Source organism: Nomascus leucogenys, chromosome 15 (genome assembly GCF_006542625.1).
Source record: "Nomascus leucogenys isolate Asia chromosome 15, Asia_NLE_v1, whole genome shotgun sequence".
Lineage (NCBI taxonomy): Eukaryota > Metazoa > Chordata > Mammalia > Primates > Hylobatidae > Nomascus > Nomascus leucogenys.
The window spans coordinates 95,394,927-95,413,132 of NC_044395.1; the positions used below are offsets into that span (position 1 = coordinate 95,394,927).

Sequence of the window (18,206 nt, forward strand, 5' to 3'; positions counted from 1 at the left end):
CTTTTTGGCTCCTCAAACACACTAAGAATACTCCCATCTCAAAGCCTTTACATTTGCTATGCACTTTTTTTTTTCCTGTAAATTTGCCTGAAATGTTACCTCTTCAACCAGACCTTCCTAGTCTACCTTATTAAAATTGCCTGCACCCTCCACCCACTTCCTCAATGATAATAAAATACCAGTCTGTCTTTTTGTGCTGTTGTATTCTTGGAATTTAGAGTAGTGCCTGGAATACAGAGGTGCCTACAAAATCGTTCTTAAACTAATGAAGGCAACTGATCTGCCAACTCTGATCTAGATCATAGTCTCTGAAAAGAGAGGGCAGGTCCTACTCATCTGTGGCTTGACCTCTGTGGTGAATCCATGTAGTGCATACAGAAGGTGTCCATTAAATTACCATTGGATAATTAGAAGACTTTTATTTTCCATTGCTTCATCATGGAGTCACATCTGTGTCTTTTTGCCTTCTTTCACCTTCATATGCTCTCTCAAGACGTCTCTTCCTTTCTCTCTCCCTAGCCCGCCCTCCCCACATCCTCTCCCATTAAAGTTCAGTTCAACAAGTCTCTTTCTCACCCACGCCATGCCTTCTACAGCAGCATTCTTCTGTGGCTGGGAAACAGTAGCCAGCAATAAAATGCGTTTTGGCCTGGCCTCACATCCATGTTCTGTACCTATTCCTTTTCTACAGGATTTGATGCTAAGCCCAGTCAGGACTTGGCAGGAGCCTTATGCCTGTACATTAGAGCCCAGAATTTCTACCCTTTGGGTGTTTTAAAGAGAGGCAGCTGTTACCATCTGCCAGATGAAAGGCTTTGCCTTTGAAAATAGACTGTGAGGCATGCTCAGGCAGACAGGGTCTCTCTGGAGAAGATCTCGGAGGATGGGACTCAGAAGACCTGCCACTCATTTGGATTGCCATACAACTGTAGGCAAAGTATCAGAGATGTCTAGTTTCTATCACAATGAAGGAGAGAGAACTGTATTCTTTGGGTAGAATGGGATGATGTGGGGAGGGATTGTAGGTGAGGCCAACTGGTGAAAAGATCACAGACCTCAGAATCAGAAGACCTGAGGTTTAGAGTCAAGTCCTGAATTCAAGACCCAATGGTAGGGGCATCCGCCATCCACTTGAGCCGCTGTTTACTCTTTTGTAAAATGGTGTGATGCTCTCCTATATTCATCAAGTCTTTTTGGTTGCAACGGAAACCAGCTTATGCTAATGTAAACAGAATAAAAGGAATTTATTGGAAGGATCTGACTGCATTCTTGCCATTGGCTTCTGTAAGGCACAAGTGTGTCAAGAATGGACTAGAACAAGAAACCCAAAAAGTGTTAGAACTCTAGAAGTATTTCCTGCGTTTCTGTGAGCTTCTGCTTTATTCTTATTTCCCCTGCTTCTCTGTCCTCATGGAGGTGTATTGCTGCCCCACAGCTTCCAAGCTTGTGTCTTAAACCTTCAGCCATGCTCTAATCCCAAATGTCAGGAACAAAGACTCTGATCGATCGGGATTGCTTTAGGTGTCTACTACAGGGTAGAATCATTCCTGGGCATGGAAAGTAGGGATCACATAGTACAACTGTGGCTGCCAGAAGCTGCTTTTCACAATCTGGATGAAATATTCAGAGAAGGAACTATAACTTGTGGGTTGGGCCACAAATCCAAAAAGGGTCTTGTGAGTATTATCGTCATTGAATAAACTCTCAGGTGCTGTAAAGAGAAAATGGTGTTATTTCTAGTCAGAATATCCAACCATCTCACAATGATACTATAAGGAATCAAGGCATAGTCCTGTGCAAATCTAAAATTTTCCACTGAATAACCAAAGTCCGAATCTACACATTTAAAGTTGTCTTATTCTAGGATTCTAATTTTTCAGAGGGCTGTGAGAGTCAACATTCTCCATCCTCTACCTTAGCAATACTCTTTTCACCTCCTCCACTCCAACAAAAGCTTCCAAAGGAAATCTTCCTTCTTAAAAGAAACTGACTTCCATGATTCAGAATAAAATTTAGTAAAGACTAATGAATTAGGACTCCATTAATTTGGCATTTTTGCTACATCAAGAATCAGAAAGGGATTAAACTTTTCTATCCCCATATCTCTTAAAGCCACGAAAGATTTGCTAAGTGAAATAAAAATGTGACTTTGGACAAGTTTTGTAACCTTTCTAAGACTTTGTTTCCTTATCTGTAAAATAGAAATTAACTTTTCATAGGATTGTTGTAACAATTAAATGACATTAGGCTTGACATGTAGAAAGTACTGGCTATTAGCTGTGATCTTGAAGATAATGTTGGTTGTAGTGATGGTGGTAATAACTCTAGTGGTGATGGTGGATAATGGTAGTGGTGGTGGTGATGATGGTGGTGATGATAGTGGCAGTGGTGATGGTGGAGGTTGTGTTAGTCTTCAAGGTAGTCATGGTGGTTGTGGTAGTGGTGATGATGGCAATAGTGGCAGTCAATGATAATAAAATACCATTAATTATGACAGAACCGAGAATGTATAAATTGTTCTCAGCACATAGTAGTCACATAGTGAATGGGTGCAGAGAACAAGCAATTTTTAGATAATTACAAGGCTCTTAGTTACCATTTACATACCAACCATGGATATGTTGGTTCCTAAAGCCTTCCAATAGATGTTTAACCACTTTGTATGAAGTGGAGAGAAGAGAAGTAAATATGAATTTTAGTTACTACATGAACATAAAATAAATATAATTAAAAATAAATATAATTACATTCCCTTAAATAATAGTGCGTAAAATATAGACTGTTTCGCTCGTCTTCCTTCCAGTTAGCTTGCTACATAAAGCCACATACCATTAATTCAAATTTCATCCTCAGAAATTCACATTTCTAAATTTATTATCATCCAAGTCTGGGATTTGTCCTATCTGCATACTATTTTAACCTCCAAAGGTCTGTGTAATACCCATTTTGCAGCTAACATGGATCTATCTAAAACATCCAGATGCATCTGTCCCCTTGGCACTTCCAGGGTGCAGCAGCCACACCAATTTCTTTATTTGCCATAATTTGAAAGCCTTATTAATCCTAAAGGCTCAGCTCTATAATCACACTTGGTTAGCTTGAGACTAATCCTTAGAAGTCATTTATTTTTCATGAAGATTGCTTCCCAGCTACTGGTTTATTTAGACTTTACTAATAATTATTTTGCAAGAGCTTTTTTCACCACTGCTCATTTATATGTGAAGAATTCACAATGTGAATATGAACTAAGGATGAACTTTTTTTAGAGTTAAGGTTTAACTGGAATGTCACCTTTTCTTTACTGTGCCAGATCATTCCTCTTCTGGGAAGCAGTCCCGTGAAATAATTAAATATTTTCCTTTTAAAAGAGTCTGTGACCTGCTGCATTTGTAATCCTCGAATTCCATGATTCAGCCCAAGATCTCCCAGCTTTGCATTTCACACTCCTGCTCACATTTGGTTTAGATTTGGCTTTTCTTTGCTTGAGAGGAACAGGATTTATTACTACAAGTCAGAAGCCATCAGGCCCCAATATTTCAGCAAAGAACCCTAGTCTGCCAGAGTGAGTAATGCTCTGGCTGCACTCAAGTCTCCCTGAACCAGTCACCCCAAATAGGATGTCATTGCTTGCATTAATTTAGAAACTGTCAAGTTGTCTATGTGTTTCTACCCACAAGTTCATGTGATTCCTGAAACACCCCTATGCACTTTGATGGGAGGGAAAAAAATAACAGTCCCTCATGCATTTATGGAACGCTTATTTATGGAGCACAGTGTACATGTTAGGGACTGAGAGCTGAGTATGTGCTGGTGCCCCAGAAGGACATGTCCCTGTTCTCAAGTAGCTTAGAGGTCATTGAGTCCCACCATGAGGCAGGCACACCAGGAAATGGTCTTGATGTCTTCTTTCACTGACTACTTATAATAAACTATGGGGAAGGTCTGATTACCCTTGTTTTGTGGCTGGGATTACCGAAACTCACAGAGGTTAAGTCATCCTCTGATAAGGGGGAAAGCCAATGCTCAGACCTGGGCTTTCTCGGTCCAAGGCTGCTGATTGAATTCTGGATTCTTTCCAAATAGTGTGATCTCATGTCAACTCAAATCAATTCAAGTTTCCTTTCCAGTTTCCCACATCCCATGGTTTGGCTTAGAAAGAAAGGTTGTGCAACACACAATAGATATCAAGCATCTAAGAGTTTGGGAAGGGTTTGTGTGACCAGTGGTGTGGGCCGGGTGTGTTTGGAATGGAAAGTGGATGACAGGGGAGCTCAAAGAGGTGATCCAGGAATTCCCAAAGGTGGACCTTGAGTCAGTAAGTCACCAGGTCTGTTATTTGAAATGAGTCATTTGTGGTATGGGGGCAAATGACCTCAGTCCCTCACCAAACTATCAGGAAGCAGGCAAACAAAATAATCCCCGCTTCTGGGGAGAATAATCCTAATTACAGCCCCTAGAATTTGCATGCCCTTCTACAGTTTGCAAAGCACTTTCACACCTGTATTTTCCTTGGTGGAATTGTTTACTGCACTAATGGAGAAGGGATGAGGACTTGATATGGCCTAGTTTCTTGGTTTTTATATATTTTCTAAGAATAATCATCTGTCAAAATGTAATTTCATCCAATAGTCTGGTATATAAAACTGATGCAGGTGGAACTTCTGTGGTTGGGATGGGACCTGGGGAGGGAGAGGCACAGCTTACTCCAGCTTTTACTCTGACCACTAGGTCTGCTTCTGAGGGGTCTCTAAGGAACCTCCAGGTTCCATGAAACACAGTAAGACAGACATCATTCCTAGTGACTCCCCATGTCACTTCACTTTCTTCCTCCAAGAAAAGGAAGCTGAAATTCCTGGAGGTTGCATGAGGTGAACAAAGCTGCTCCTTGTCCTGTATTCTTGTGCATGGAACCTACCAGGGCTGGTTTCCTCACATGGGTAGGGACTGAAGCCTTATCTGGGAGCCAGTTTTCCCCCAGTTGTTTCAAGAAATAAAGTGTCCTCTTGGTCACAGACAGCAGCAGTAACAACTTTTTCCTGCGGACTGGCAGCATTTTCCAAGCACCTGCTCTTCAGGTGGGAGTTCCAGGGCACTGTCTTCGTTCCAGACAGGCAGCTCTTTGAGTCATGGCATGCCAGCTTCTGAGTGGCTGAGGACTAGATCCAGACAAGGATTTTTCAGTCCCAAACACTCTTCCTGAAAATGCAAGAGGAGTAGTCTTTAGTCAAACAGGATCTCCACAACTGAAAAATTTATAGTGGACTAGACAATGGTAGTGGTTGCACAATATTGTTAAAGTACTACACGCCACTGATATAAACACTTTTAAATGGGTGAAATGGTAAATTTTATGTTATGCATGTTTTAACATAACAATGATAATAATTTTAACTAAGTACATTGCCTCCTTATTTCCTTCAGGGTCAAGTTCAAACTCCCTGGCATTGCTTACAGCCTGTAGTCCCCACACCTGTAACCTCATGTCTGCTATCTTCCCCCAGCCCCTTCATCTGATCTATGTTCAGATCAGCTCACATTGCTCTCCATTCTCTGGGCAAGCCATGTTCTTTCACTTTTCTGTGCTCAAACACAATTTTGCTTTTAGTAATGATAACAAACACTTATTTAAAGTGCTTACTGCATGCATATATAGACATAAATTTAGTGCTTAATACGTGCAGGGCTTTTGAGTCATTTAATCCTCACCAATTCTATGAAGTAATAGAATTGTAATAGTAATAATAGATACTATTATTAAGCCCATTTTATACTTGAGCAAATTGAGCTAATTGCCTTAGTCAAGGTCACACAACTAAGAAGCAGCCAAAATAGGGTTTGGATCTAGGTGTTCTGGCTCCTGAATCCATGCTGTTCGTCACTACACAGTACTGCCTGTGGATGACTTGTCCCTGTAGTTTCATCTGAAGAATTCCTTCTCCTCCTCCTTTGAGGCCTGCCTCAAATATCACTTCCCCTGTGAAGACTGCCTGGTGTTCTCCGGAGAGAGTGTGACTCCCTTCTCTAGGAATGGTAGCACCCTGAACACACACAATTTGCAGCATATTTCACCTTGCATGGTAATGGCCTGCTTGTGAGTTTGATTCCCTACCAGAGGGTGAGGGCCCTGAAGATAGCGCCAGGTCTTATTTACCTTGATACCCTACAACACTCATTACATGTTTGATGAATGAATGCATAGGTGGATGGTTGGGTGCATTTCTCTCAACTTTTCAATTTCTTGAAATAAATAACAAAATCTTACCTTCCCTCAGAAGTTCTGGCACGGTTCCTTCAGTCTTGCCACAACCACTGATAATTACTTTCATTTTCTGTGTAACTCACCAGGCAAGAAGTCCATGCAGATTTACTTATAGTAGTTCACATGAAAAATAAATACTGCGTTTGATTTCCAAACATTCAACCATAGTATATTATAGATAGATATAGAGTTATCATTCAAAGTATGATATTTCAACCTCAAAAGGCTTCCCTTGAAGAATATTACAATCTCTTCCTCTCTTTAAGGTCTGCTGGGTAGAAAAGATGGGAGAAAATGAATTAATGTTTACACAGAAAGGAGGGTAATGGGGGCAAAAAATAATAGATGAATATATGGGTGGATGAGAGAATGAATAAAATGATAGGTGGATATGTTGATCATGGACAGATGGGAAACGAGTGGATATATCAACAAACAGATATGTGAGTGGATGGGTGGAAAAGAGGTTGGTGGATGGTCGTGGTTTTTTGAAGAGATGTGAAAAAGGAAGTGTGGAATGATGGATGAGAAGTTGTATGGGAAGATGAATAGAAGAATAGGTGGTTGGATGTATGAATAAATTAAAAGGTGTGTGGTTGGATGAATGAATGAGTGGGATGATAGATGGACCTAAGTGGTTAGTGGATGGACAGGAGGATGGATGGATGTGAGAGCCCCAGAAGGACATAAGGAAAGATGGGTGGATAGATGGATGGGCGGATGGAAGGATATGTAGGAGGATGAATGAGCATGTGTGTGGAGAGAGGTGCCCACCCCCACTGGCTTGAACACATGGGTTAGCAGAGCCACATGCCAGCCCTATGACCGGCCATCAGTAGCTTTCCCTGAGCTGTTCTGCCAAGAAGCAAAAACTCATTCGAACCATGTGGACTTGTTCTTGAGGGGGAAAAGAATGAGCTCTCCCTCTTTCCACTTGGAAGATTCACCAGCTCCTCACCCCTGACTCCCCACTGTGGGAACGGAGGCACTGCGCCACCCAGGGCAAGACCTCGCCCTGTCTCCAGCTCCTCTCCCACGATATCCAACTACCTGTGAAACCCAGAGATCTTTCTCCAGCCGGAAAACAGAAATTTAGCGGGAAAGGAGAGGCCAAAGGCTGAACCCAATGGTGCAAGGTTTTATGGTTCAGTCATCCTCTGTCCTGACGCCGCGGGGCCAGCAGGAGAAGAAAGCCAGTGCGTCTCGGGGCGCAGGGGCCAGTGGGGCTCGGAGGCACAAGCACCCCGCGACACTCCAGGTTCCCCGACCCACGTCCCTGGCAGCCCCGATTATTTACAACCTCAGCAGAGCACGGGGCGGGGGCAGAGGGGCCCGCCCAGGAGGGCTGCTACTTCTTTAAACCTCTGCCGGCTGCTTAGTCACAGCCCCCCTCGCTTGGGTGTGTCCTTCGCTCGCTCCCTCCCTCCGTCTTAGGTCATTGAGCCTCGAATAAAAACTGCAGCCAACTTCCGAGGCAGCCTCATTGCCCAGCGGACCCCAGCCTCTGCCAGGTTCAGTCCGCCATCCTCGTCCCGTCCTCCGCCGGCCCCTGCCCCGCGCCCAGTGATCCTCCAACTCCTTTCGCCCGCTCCCTCGGTTCACTCCGGACACCATGGACAAGTTTTGGTGGCACGCAGCCTGGGGACTCTGCCTCGTGCCGCTGAGCCTGGCCCAGATCGGTGAGTGCCCGCCGCAGCCTGGGCAGCAAGATGGGTGCGGGGTGCTCAGTGCGGACCCGGCGGCAGCCCCTCCGGCTGAGTCGGCCCTGGGGGACTGGAGTCAAGAGAGCTGTCTGCGAAGGGCATTGGGCTCCGGAAAGCAGGGCTGGGATTTGCGCTAAACCGTTGGAGAATGTGTCTGTGGAAGCACCGTTTGGTTGAAAGAAAAAGAGAAAGAGAAGAGCTTGTTGGGCAGGCTGCCGGCGCGCAGTTTTGGGCGAGGTCGCTAGAGCTGGAGCACATGGCAGAAAGTAACCGTTCTCCTGGATGCGCGTAGTCGGTGTCTGGACTAACAGGCTCCTGTGCCCAAGGGCTCGCCAAGCCCCACCGGGCTGTGTCTAGGCAGGGCGGAGCTGGGCGGGGCAGAGACTGGGGCTGGAACAGGGCGAGTGGCTGTTATCAAGGTGGTCACAGAAGGGATCACAATTCCAAGTGCGAGACTAGCTAGCTGGCAATGGGTTTTCCAGAAAGGGGTCCTGGGTTCTCCCAACTCCCCACTGAGCCTTGTTCCAAAGCTTACAGTCCGCAGTGTCACTGCCACCTTAGCGCTGTGGAAAGAAAAATTAATTTTTCTTTTAAGAAGTGCCAGCTGGGTCATTAAGACAGCTCAGCCTGCATGCAGTAAATTCTACTCAGCAAATATTTATTAACCCAGTTCCATGGGGGTATTGAGAAAGTGAAACACACAGTCCCACCCGGGTACTTTAGATTGAGTACCCAGTATAAAGTATCTTGAATTACTTTCTGCTTTCTCTATCTTCCTACTTTCTGCAGTAGGAGGAAAGTGACCCTAGGTAGAGGCTAGGCAGGATGAATTCTCTGTGCATATGCATCTCCCTTTCTGTGTGAGTGAGAGGTCATTGCTAGGTGGGGATTTGGGGATCTAGGATTTATACTACTGAAGCTGAAACAATAATAATAATGATAGCAATAACACAGCCTGTCACGGTGGCCCGCGCCTGTAATCCTGGGACTTTGGGAGGCTGAGGCAGCAAATTACCCGAGGTCAGGAGTTTGATACCAGCCTTGGCCAACATGGTGAAACCCCATCTTTACAAAAAATACAAAAATTAGCAGGGTGTGGTGGTGCACACCTGTAGTCCCAGCTGCTTGGGACGCTGAGGCAGGAGAATTGCTTGAACCCAGGAGGCGAAGGTTGCAGTGAGCCAAGATTATGCCATTGCACTCCAGCCTGGGTGACAAAGCGTGACTCTGTTAAAAAGAAAAAAAAATCAATACAGCACTAGCTACCATTTACTGTATATTTTCACTGTGCCAGGGATTATGTTAAATCCTTTCCATGTGTTATCTCATTCTACCCTCACAATGGCCTAGTAAGAAGTTTCCTGTTATCAGGCCTGTTTGACAGGTGGAAAACTGATGCTTAGAGAGGTTAAGAGACTTGCTGGCATTCACATAGCCAGGAGCAGTGCTGGATGGAAACCCAGCTCCACTGCGCTCCAAAGCCTAGGCTTAGAATATGTTAGGCTGTCTAAGATGGACAAACTCGGGAAGGATTTCCGGGAGGGAAGGATTTTGGTGGATTCTAGGCCTTAGGGAAAGTTCCAAAAGGGACTGGAGCTCAAATAAGCCCTTGAAAAGTGGAAACATTCAGGATGGGAGAGAAGAGTCAAGCTGGAGATCAGGGAGAGCCTGGGCCTGGCCTCAGACAAGAGGGTCCTGGTGGTTTCCCTATAGCCTCTAGGGAAGTTTATTTGTATGTTACCTACCAGTGCCATCTTCTGCTTTGTCTTTGGGCATTCTGACTCCTGCCTCTTTCCAACCTGTCTCCCTGATTCCTTCTAAAGGGCCCCACCTCCAAATATTTGGCACTGTCCTAACCCTTGAGGTTGTCCCAGAGACCCACAGGCTCCCTCCTGCCCCGAGTTTCTACGGCCCCTTTGCACAGCATCATTTAGAGGAAGTACAATGAAGTGCCAGTAGCAGTAACTGCCCCGGCCCTTGCTTTCATGTGCTTGTAAAGTTGTCTGGCAGGAACTGAGACTTGGAAAGGAGACATGACTTTGTCAGAGGGCTTGGGGCTGGGCATGGGGCAGGTGGCGGCGGGGAGAAGGAGGAAGGGGGAAGGAAAGGAGCTCTTGTTGCCCCATTCTGGGAAGTGGTGGACTCTGGACAACCATGAGGAAACTTTGGAAAGGAACAAGGCTTTGGGGAGGAGAAGTGGGTCCAGTCTTTGTATGGGAAAGCAAAAAGTGGAGAAATGGCCAAATGTAGTTAAGTGACATTGGACCCAGAAACTCTGAGTTGGGGAACAGACATCTTGAATTAGGGGTCTTGTGCAGGAGGAAGAAAGTGGCCCTTGGTGGAGGCCAGGGGGGGATGAGTCCTTCATGCACATGCATCTCCTTGTCTTTGTGGGTGAGGGGATCTTTGCTTGGGAATTGCATGCCTGGTGTTGAGAAAGAGGAGAGCATCTGAGAGCCCTGGGGCTTGGGGCTGGCACACACCTTTCTGCTTCCTTCTCTCGAATTGAGCATTAGAGACTCCACCCCTTGCTGGGAGTTAGAACTTTAGCTGTGTTTTCCCATGTGAAGAAGCAAAGAGCAAACCTTCATCTCTGTTGGGGCTAGCATCAACGAATTCAGGTATTCCCCATTTACACATTGGACATCTACTTCCTGCAAAGGTATGGTGACAAGTCCATGTGTGGGAGGCTGGCAACCAGTAGGAAAATGTTCCATTTGTTTTTTCCCAAATTTCCCCACAAAGGAGGGGATGCTGGACAGCAAGAAATTCTTAGTTCATGACAGATTCCCTTCCATTCATTCAGGAACTATTTCCTGACTCATTGTCATAGACTCAGAGATGAGAACTCTAAGGATCATTTAGAAAACCTGAAAGAGAGGGACTAGTGACTTCCCCTCTCTGTGACTTGTTAAGATATTAGGGCAGGGCATTCTTCGTACATTTCGTCTCTCATATATCTCTATCATGAGGACTGCGGGAGCCTGAACCCCACCCCCTGCAGTGGGTAGGGAGGGCGTGGTCTACTGGTAACAACATTTGTTTCACGCCTTAAATACTACCTTACAGACTCATTACAATTTTATATATTACTCTATAATATACCCAATTTGAATTTAACACAATAATAATGATATATATTTTTGACCATATAGCAATGTTGGTGTTTGAGAATGATTCTCTGTATTGTCCTGGGGCTTGTAGCACCTCCTGGAACATCACTAGATGGTTGGGAGCACCGAAGTTTTAAAAGCCTGATGCTCTGCTATGGTACCATATGGTCCTATGTAAAGCAGGGTCCTAAGACCTGAGTCCCTAGGAAATACCGCTCAGTGAGCACTGACTCTAGGCTAGACATGAAGCCAGGGGGTAGCACAGGATATCTTATCTAAGTCTCCCAACAGCCCTATACACCTAACACTCTCTTAACTCCATTTTCTAGATAAAGAGATAGAGACTTGTGGAGATGGCACGACTTGCCCCAGGATCCAGTGGTGGAGTTGGGATTTCCCCATTGTCTAACATCCTCCCATGTTAGACTCCAATGCTTATGCTCCTTCAATTCATTATGTGTCTGGAGGACTTTGGAAAGTGTGCGTGGCTCTCCCACAGTCCCTGTCCCCCGTGGCCAGCATAAGTGAAGTCTCGCATGGGTGGCTTCTCTCTCCACCCCCAGCAGGCTGTGGACTCTTGGCTGCCCTGCCTGGCCTGTCTCTCTCCAGGTTTGGCTACAGATATCTGAGATGGCAACCAAGTTATTTGTAACTAAAATAAGTCACTTCGCTTATCAGAGTCCAGCCGCCCTCCCAGACACGTTCTCATTTACAGGCTTGGAATAAAGGGAGAGGTGGTTGCTTGTCTATGAGACAAGTTAGGGCAATGCCCTCTGCCTGAATATTAGGAAAGCAGCATTACAGGAGCTCTCACTCTGACGCGGCAAGCATTTCACATGCACTGACCCAGAGACCCACTCCTCACATGCTCATTAGTAGGTTTTGTGACCCCAGGCAGGAGGCTGACATGGATCTTGAACTGAAACCCAGTGTGTGGCTCTAGGTGACACGTGGCCACCCAAGTGAGGTTTCAGATCCACCTGCAGTGTCAGATGCTTCAAGGCTGGGGTCCCCTGATGGATAGGAGGTGGTTGGAGATCACCTGGGCCTCCCCAGCACTGCCTCCTGTCTGGGGCTGGGGCTGGGGATAAGAGTAACTGCAATTGTGTTTCCCCAGCACCTTCGCTTTAGCTCGCTCCACCCAAGAGCCTGAAAGGGAAGTAGTTCTTGTGAAAGAATGAGCTGAAGCAGGTGGCAGTTGCTAGCAGGCACCATGTAATTTTCAAAGGGCATCTTTTTCTCCCTCAGAGAGATATTTCGTGGTTTGCACAGCAAGAAGCCGATGACGCAATTTCCTTTGTGTCCCTGTTTTAACGGGAAGGTTGCAGGTGTTCTTTAGAATGGCAGGGTAGGTTGATACCTTCTACCTTAAATTTGAATCCCACTTTTCACTCACTTAGCAGGTTAAATTTTTTTTAAGTCTACCCCCCACAGGTGCCCAACTGGGTTTGGGAGGCAAGCCCAACTTGCCAGAGTGAACTGGAAGGGGTGCTTTCGAAAGTTTGTGGTTCTGGAGTCTGGCCTGGCATGGATACCGTCATTGTGCGTTCCAGATTTTCCGGGAGAGTCAGGATATCAAATATGCAAACACTCTACCAATTGACGTATAGTGTATATTTTGACTAAATGTTTATATATTTTTCCACAAATAAATACATGACTTAACGTAATTGAAAGTCAAACACTTCTTAAAAATGCTTTTTGCATAAAGAAATTCACATCTTTACAACTCCTTAACTAGGATGGTGTCAATTAAATTAATGTTTGATTCAGGACATGTGTACTTTGGAGATAAGTATTTCATATTCCTCCCCTCTCCGTTGCTCGATTGCCCCACTGGGTGATGTACCAAGATAAGCCACATGTTTGATTCTTGTTTGCTGGATGTGGACATATGCACATTGCAGGTGTGCCTATAAGTACATGCCTGATGGATCTATGTGTGTGGTGGGAATTGGTGATGCCAAAGAATGCTAAAGACTTTCATGCCCCTTAAAGGGGAAAATAACCACAACAAAACAAATTCCAATGTATCTTCTCCTGTCTGTCTTCTGCAGCACTGGGGGAGTCCCCTGATAACAGGGATCATGTCACATTCATTTTTGTGGGCCCAGGTCCCAGTAGTATTGACCCATAACTGTTGAACTGCAATGAATGTCTAGAATATAAAAGTCATGATATCTATATATATGGAAGCATGCTGTCAGTATGGGCTAAGGTGCAAATACATTTACGTGTAAGTGAGAACGTGGTGATGGCTGTGTTGCTCGGGACAGGGCTGAGGAGGGCGCTTGGCTGGCTGACCGCCCACCACAGGCCTCATGTTTGGTCTACCCCAAACAGTGAGCTCACCCATCTGTTTGTTTGTGGCTTTGGTGGCTGCCTGCTGTGACCGCTGGGGACATCTGGCTAAAGACAGGGTTACTAGATAGTTGGGCTGAGAAGGGAGTGGGAGCCAGTGAGATGAGGACACCAACCCCAAATTTAAGCCTCAGAACAAAAACACTCCCCAGCATCAGCCACCTTGGAGTTCTAGTTATTTTAGAGATACTGATACGAGGTTGAGATCCTTGGGTGAGAGGCCCACACTCCTCCAGCCCCCACGCCTGCTTCTGGAAGGTGGTGGCAGAGGAGAGAAGTAGAAGTACTACACGGGAGATTCTTGCCTTCTCTGTCAGTCTCTTTGGGCAATTATCAAGCTGTTGTCTGACCAGATACTACCATAGCTTCTTCAGGGGCAAATCTGTAGGGAATCCTGACATCCGACGGGGAGCCACTTTGGCAATGGCAAACCGTGTCTCCTCTCCACAGAGCTCGTGATGTCAGAAATTACCCATAACTGGGGCAGGTTTTGTCTTCCCAAAGATTGTCTGCCCAGCTAGACCTGAGAGACAGGGAGACAAACACAGAATGAGGGGGTGGGTCTTGTGGGGGTGGGGAACGATGGAAACTCACAGAGCCAGATCTCCCCGAGTTTGAGGTGCACTGGCTGCCTGGGTGTGTCCTCCTGAGGCAAGTGTCCCTGCTAAGTGCAAGTGTGGGCAGACAGATCTCAGGTGGTTGGGGAGGGACTGAGTCACCAAAGAGGTGATTTGCAAAACTCAGGTCCCAGAAACTTTCAGGTCTTCAGCTTTTAAAAGTAAAGGTTAATTGCAAAACTCTGGGGTTGAGGGAAGAGATTATTCACATAGACCAGTCATTTTGAGCATCTGCTGTTGTGGCATTGCAAGTCTCCTTTGCAGTGCCTGAAAGTTCATTTGTTTTTGAGAGCTCTTATGCTTTTTCTGCTTGCATCTTTGCACAAGTTCTATGTTTCTGAGAACCCTCATCACTATTAGTAATAACAGCAAACACTTACAGAGTGTTGACCATGTACCAGCACCATTCTAATTGTTTCCTATATACTGCCTTGTTTAATCCAAACACTGACCTCATGAAGGTGATGCTGTTATTATCTGTCTTTTACATATGAGGAAACTGAGGCACAGAGAATTTAAGTAGCTTGCCCAAGGCCATGCAGCTGATAAGTGATGGCTCTGGGATTCAAACTCATGTCTGGCTACAGAGTTCATGCTCTTTGTCACTACATTAGAGTGCTTCTCTTGGTATATTAAGATATCGAGGCACCCTAGAAATCCGGACGATTGTACCTGGAAGTGTTGTAGTTGTTTTCAAAAACTTCATTCGGGAATCTAGTTGTGGGTGAGGTCATTAACATCCACCGAGCTTTTAAACATGATGTCAGAGGAAGGGGCTAGAATTGCAAAAATGAAGGAGGAGGAAGTTGTAATGGAAACTCCTTCCAATGCATATTCTGAGTTGACTCATTCATTCCCATCTCTGAATAGAAGCTCTGCTCTCTTCTATGTGATGGAAAGTTGAGGATAGGGTAGGGCTGAGAGGGATGTGAATTGAGTTGTTTGTTCATTAGGATAGGGTAGGGCTGAAAGGGATGTGAATTGAGTTGTTTGTTCATTATCACTTCATTATTTGTCACCTGGATGAAAGGTGAAGGTGGCTGATTAGCGTTTCTCCGTCAGCTAGAACTTTGACTGGGAAATGAGCCAATCAAATAGCAGCAAAATATTTGCCCTTAGCCTACGGGCCCTTGGTTCCAGGGTCTTCTCTCTACCAGCTAGAATGGATGAGGGAGGGAGGGAAACTCTGAGAAAAGAGGCTGTCAAGAGTAGGACTGTACATATCCAGGGCACAAGGAATTTGGCAAAAGCTGGAAGTGTACTATAGCCCTTCTCTCCAGCCCTAGCCTAAACCAGATGACCAGGCTTCTATTTGGCCCAGCATGTGACCATCCCATCACGGAGCAAGAGAGTTTCCTCTGGGTACCCCTCATTGAGAAAAAAGCCACCCAGGAAAAGAGGAGGCAAGGCCCCCTTGAACATCTGGCTCAGTCCACAGGAAGGGATGCAGGCCTTTTCCTGGGAACGAGGACTCATCCCATATTCCAGCCCTCTTCCCCCAACTTTTTTTTTTTCAATTTTAGTGCATCTCTTTACACTTAAACAGGTCTGCGGTGACTTCTAGGAGGACCCACACAGAGTAAAGCCCCTTTGCAAGTGTTCACCATTATGCACATTAAGATGCCAGGGAGAGGGCCGGGCACGGTGGCTCACACCTGTAATCCCAGCACTTTGGGAGGCCGAGGCAGGCAGATCACCTGAGGTCGGGAGTTCGAGACCAGCCTGACCAACATGGAGAAACCCCGTCTCTACTAAAAATACAAAAAAATTAGCCAGGCATGGTGGCGCATGCCTGTAATCTTGGGAGGCTGAGGCAGGAGCATCGCTTGAACATGGGAGGCAGAGGTTGCAGTGAGCCAAGATTGTGCCATTGCACTCCAGCCTGGGCAACAAGAGCGAAACTCGGTCTCAAAAAAAAAAAAAAAGGTTGCCAGGGAGAAATGAACAATTCCATGCAGCCAACACCTGGTCTCCTGCCTTTGGCTTAGAAGGACATTTCTGCCCAAGCCCCTAGCCCCCGCCTTTGCACACCTTAAATGAGTAGCTACTATATGCCAATCACAGATGTTGCCTCTGCTGAGTGTATCCAGTCAAAAAACCAGAATCTAACAGAGCTAACTAAGCACCATCTTGCAGGAAACCAGCTGACGTCAGCTCCGCAGCCACCAGTGAGTTGCTGGGCCCACATCTGCCTGCAAGAGGGGGAGGGGAATTCAGGTAACCCACAAGAGTGCTGCTCACACAGAGGGGATGAAAGTTTGGGGAAGAAATCTCCTGTCAAGGAGTTTGTTTTTGCAGTGGATCCTCTGTGGTGAGACCAGCTGTCTTTACGACATCATTAGAGGTCAGGTACATTCCTGTAGACTCCCTTAAGTGACTTGCTTTCTCCTATTTTTCCCCCTGAAAAGTCATAAAAACCTCACAAACATATCTCCATTTAAAAAGAGAAAGCTTAAGGGATGCCATATAATGGCTATCTCTTCTCTTTTGCCAGTGAGTATAAAAGCTCCTTAGGGAAAAGCCCAAACCCTCTATACGTTTTCATATTCATGATAGCCCTGAGCGGTCAGCACAGTTCCTCAATTATAGTGGGTGCTCAATAAACACTTGGATGGCTTACTGAATTAATAATGTTTCTAGACTTGGCTAGCAAAGCCATCTCTGTTACTTATCTTTTGTGATTTTTATAGGTTCTGTCTAATTCTTTTTCTTCGTTTTTTTTTCTTTCTGGTCTATACAAATCTTCTTTCATTTTTCTCTATTGCTACTTGTAGCGATCCTCAACCCGCCTCTCCCTTTGAAATTTCTGTTCTCTTCACGCTCTTCAGTCTAAAGAGATCTTTCTTGAGGTTTGAAATGTTACACAAGGCAGGGAACGTTTAGAGCTAATTGTATTTTGTCCAGTAGAACGGGGATCTGGATTTCCTATAGGTCTGGTTGCCTCTTTGTCTACACCTTTACTTCCAAATCTGGCCTCATGTATAAAAAGACCCCAAACCTTAAAATCATGTTCTCAACAATACTCAGAGAAAAATTGTTGGCGTTTTGGTCACCATGCTAGAGGAATAAAAGGGCAGTTGTTTCTTTCAGTCAATGGTTTGCAAACCTCCCAGACTAAAAATCACCTCCATATAATCAGATGCTTGGTGTGGTGTAATGAGGATGAGGAGGTCTGGCTTTGAGGAGAGTCATTTAGAAGGTATAAAGGCAATGGAACACGACAGGAGGACCCATACACCAGTTGATTCCCCTCTTGCCACTTAACAACAGCGTAAGCTTGGGCAGTTGCACTTGTTAAATGTCTGGAACAATACTTAGCACATAATTTCTAAAGCTAAATGTTTAGTTCACAGAACGTATCCCAAGAATAGAAATGATTATTATATTTTAGCTTCTCTCTATTACTGATTCACTATGTGCTGCTAAGCAAAGTATTTCACCCCTATTTACTTCTATTTTGCCATGTGTAAAATGAGAGGGTTGGATTCTAGTTGATCTGTGAAGTCCTTTCCAGACCTCATGTTCTATAAATTCACCACTCTGTGGGCTTACTAACACCTAAGCCTCATAAAACCTAATGGAAAGAATAACACAAAACCACCATAATGCAGTGTCAAAAAAATTGATGCCTGATTTGTATTAAATGTCAAAAGTGAATTATTAATCCATGCCAGAAATAAACATATGGACTCAATTACACTCTAACTCCAATGGGCAAGAGTGTCGTAGGGAGAAAGTGCTTTGCCCATAGTACTTCATAGAATCCTCTAGACCATGTGGAAGGTGAGCAGATGAAGCAGCTCTGGCCAGAGAAGTTAGCAACATGTCCCAGTCACACAACTGAAACTGCAGGAAGTCAGTTTGGGGTTAACTGCAGGATATGAACACTGTACTCTTTATATTGTACTTTAAAAAACATTGCTTCACATGGCCAGAAAAGCCAACCTCTGAAGAAGAGAAAAATTGTTCCCTTCACTCTCAGAGCTTTGTGAGCACCTTGGACTTGCCAGCTTTCCTCAAGCAACCCCTGCAACTTGTTGGTACAAAATTAACCACAATATTCAGACAAAGCAGTACTTACAGGGTAAGCACTAATATCCTATGCAACTAGGGTAGCCTGAGAATCTAGGGGAAAAAAAGCAAGACAAAACAA

At 45.2% G+C, this 18,206-nt stretch overlaps 1 protein-coding gene and 1 long non-coding RNA gene across 6 annotated transcripts in view; one reads left to right on the forward strand and one right to left on the reverse strand.

Annotated features, from left to right (window-relative positions):
- Positions 1 to 1,220: 1,220 nt before the first annotated feature.
- LOC100589536 lies at positions 1,221 to 6,598 on the reverse strand. The gene is made up of 3 exons (XR_179487.2): positions 6,263 to 6,598; positions 4,916 to 5,196; positions 1,221 to 1,711 (listed from the first exon to the last, which is right to left on the reverse strand). It is a non-coding gene; the product is annotated as an uncharacterized LOC100589536 (long non-coding RNA).
- An 844-nt stretch (positions 6,599 to 7,442) lies between these two features.
- The window catches only part of CD44 (CD44 molecule (Indian blood group)), a 92,741-nt gene continuing 81,977 nt past the window's right edge, over positions 7,443 to 18,206 (forward strand). For 3 of the 5 annotated variants that reach the window (XM_003254413.4, XM_003254412.4, XM_003254410.4), the window contains exon 1: positions 7,637 to 7,938. In XM_003254413.4, coding sequence (XP_003254461.2) covers positions 7,872 to 7,938 — 67 coding nt within the window. In that variant the 5' untranslated portion in view covers positions 7,637 to 7,871. Of the gene's footprint in view, positions 7,939 to 18,206 lie in introns of all 5 variants that reach the window. The other 2 variants (XM_003254411.4, XM_003254417.4) reach the window with 2 other exon arrangements.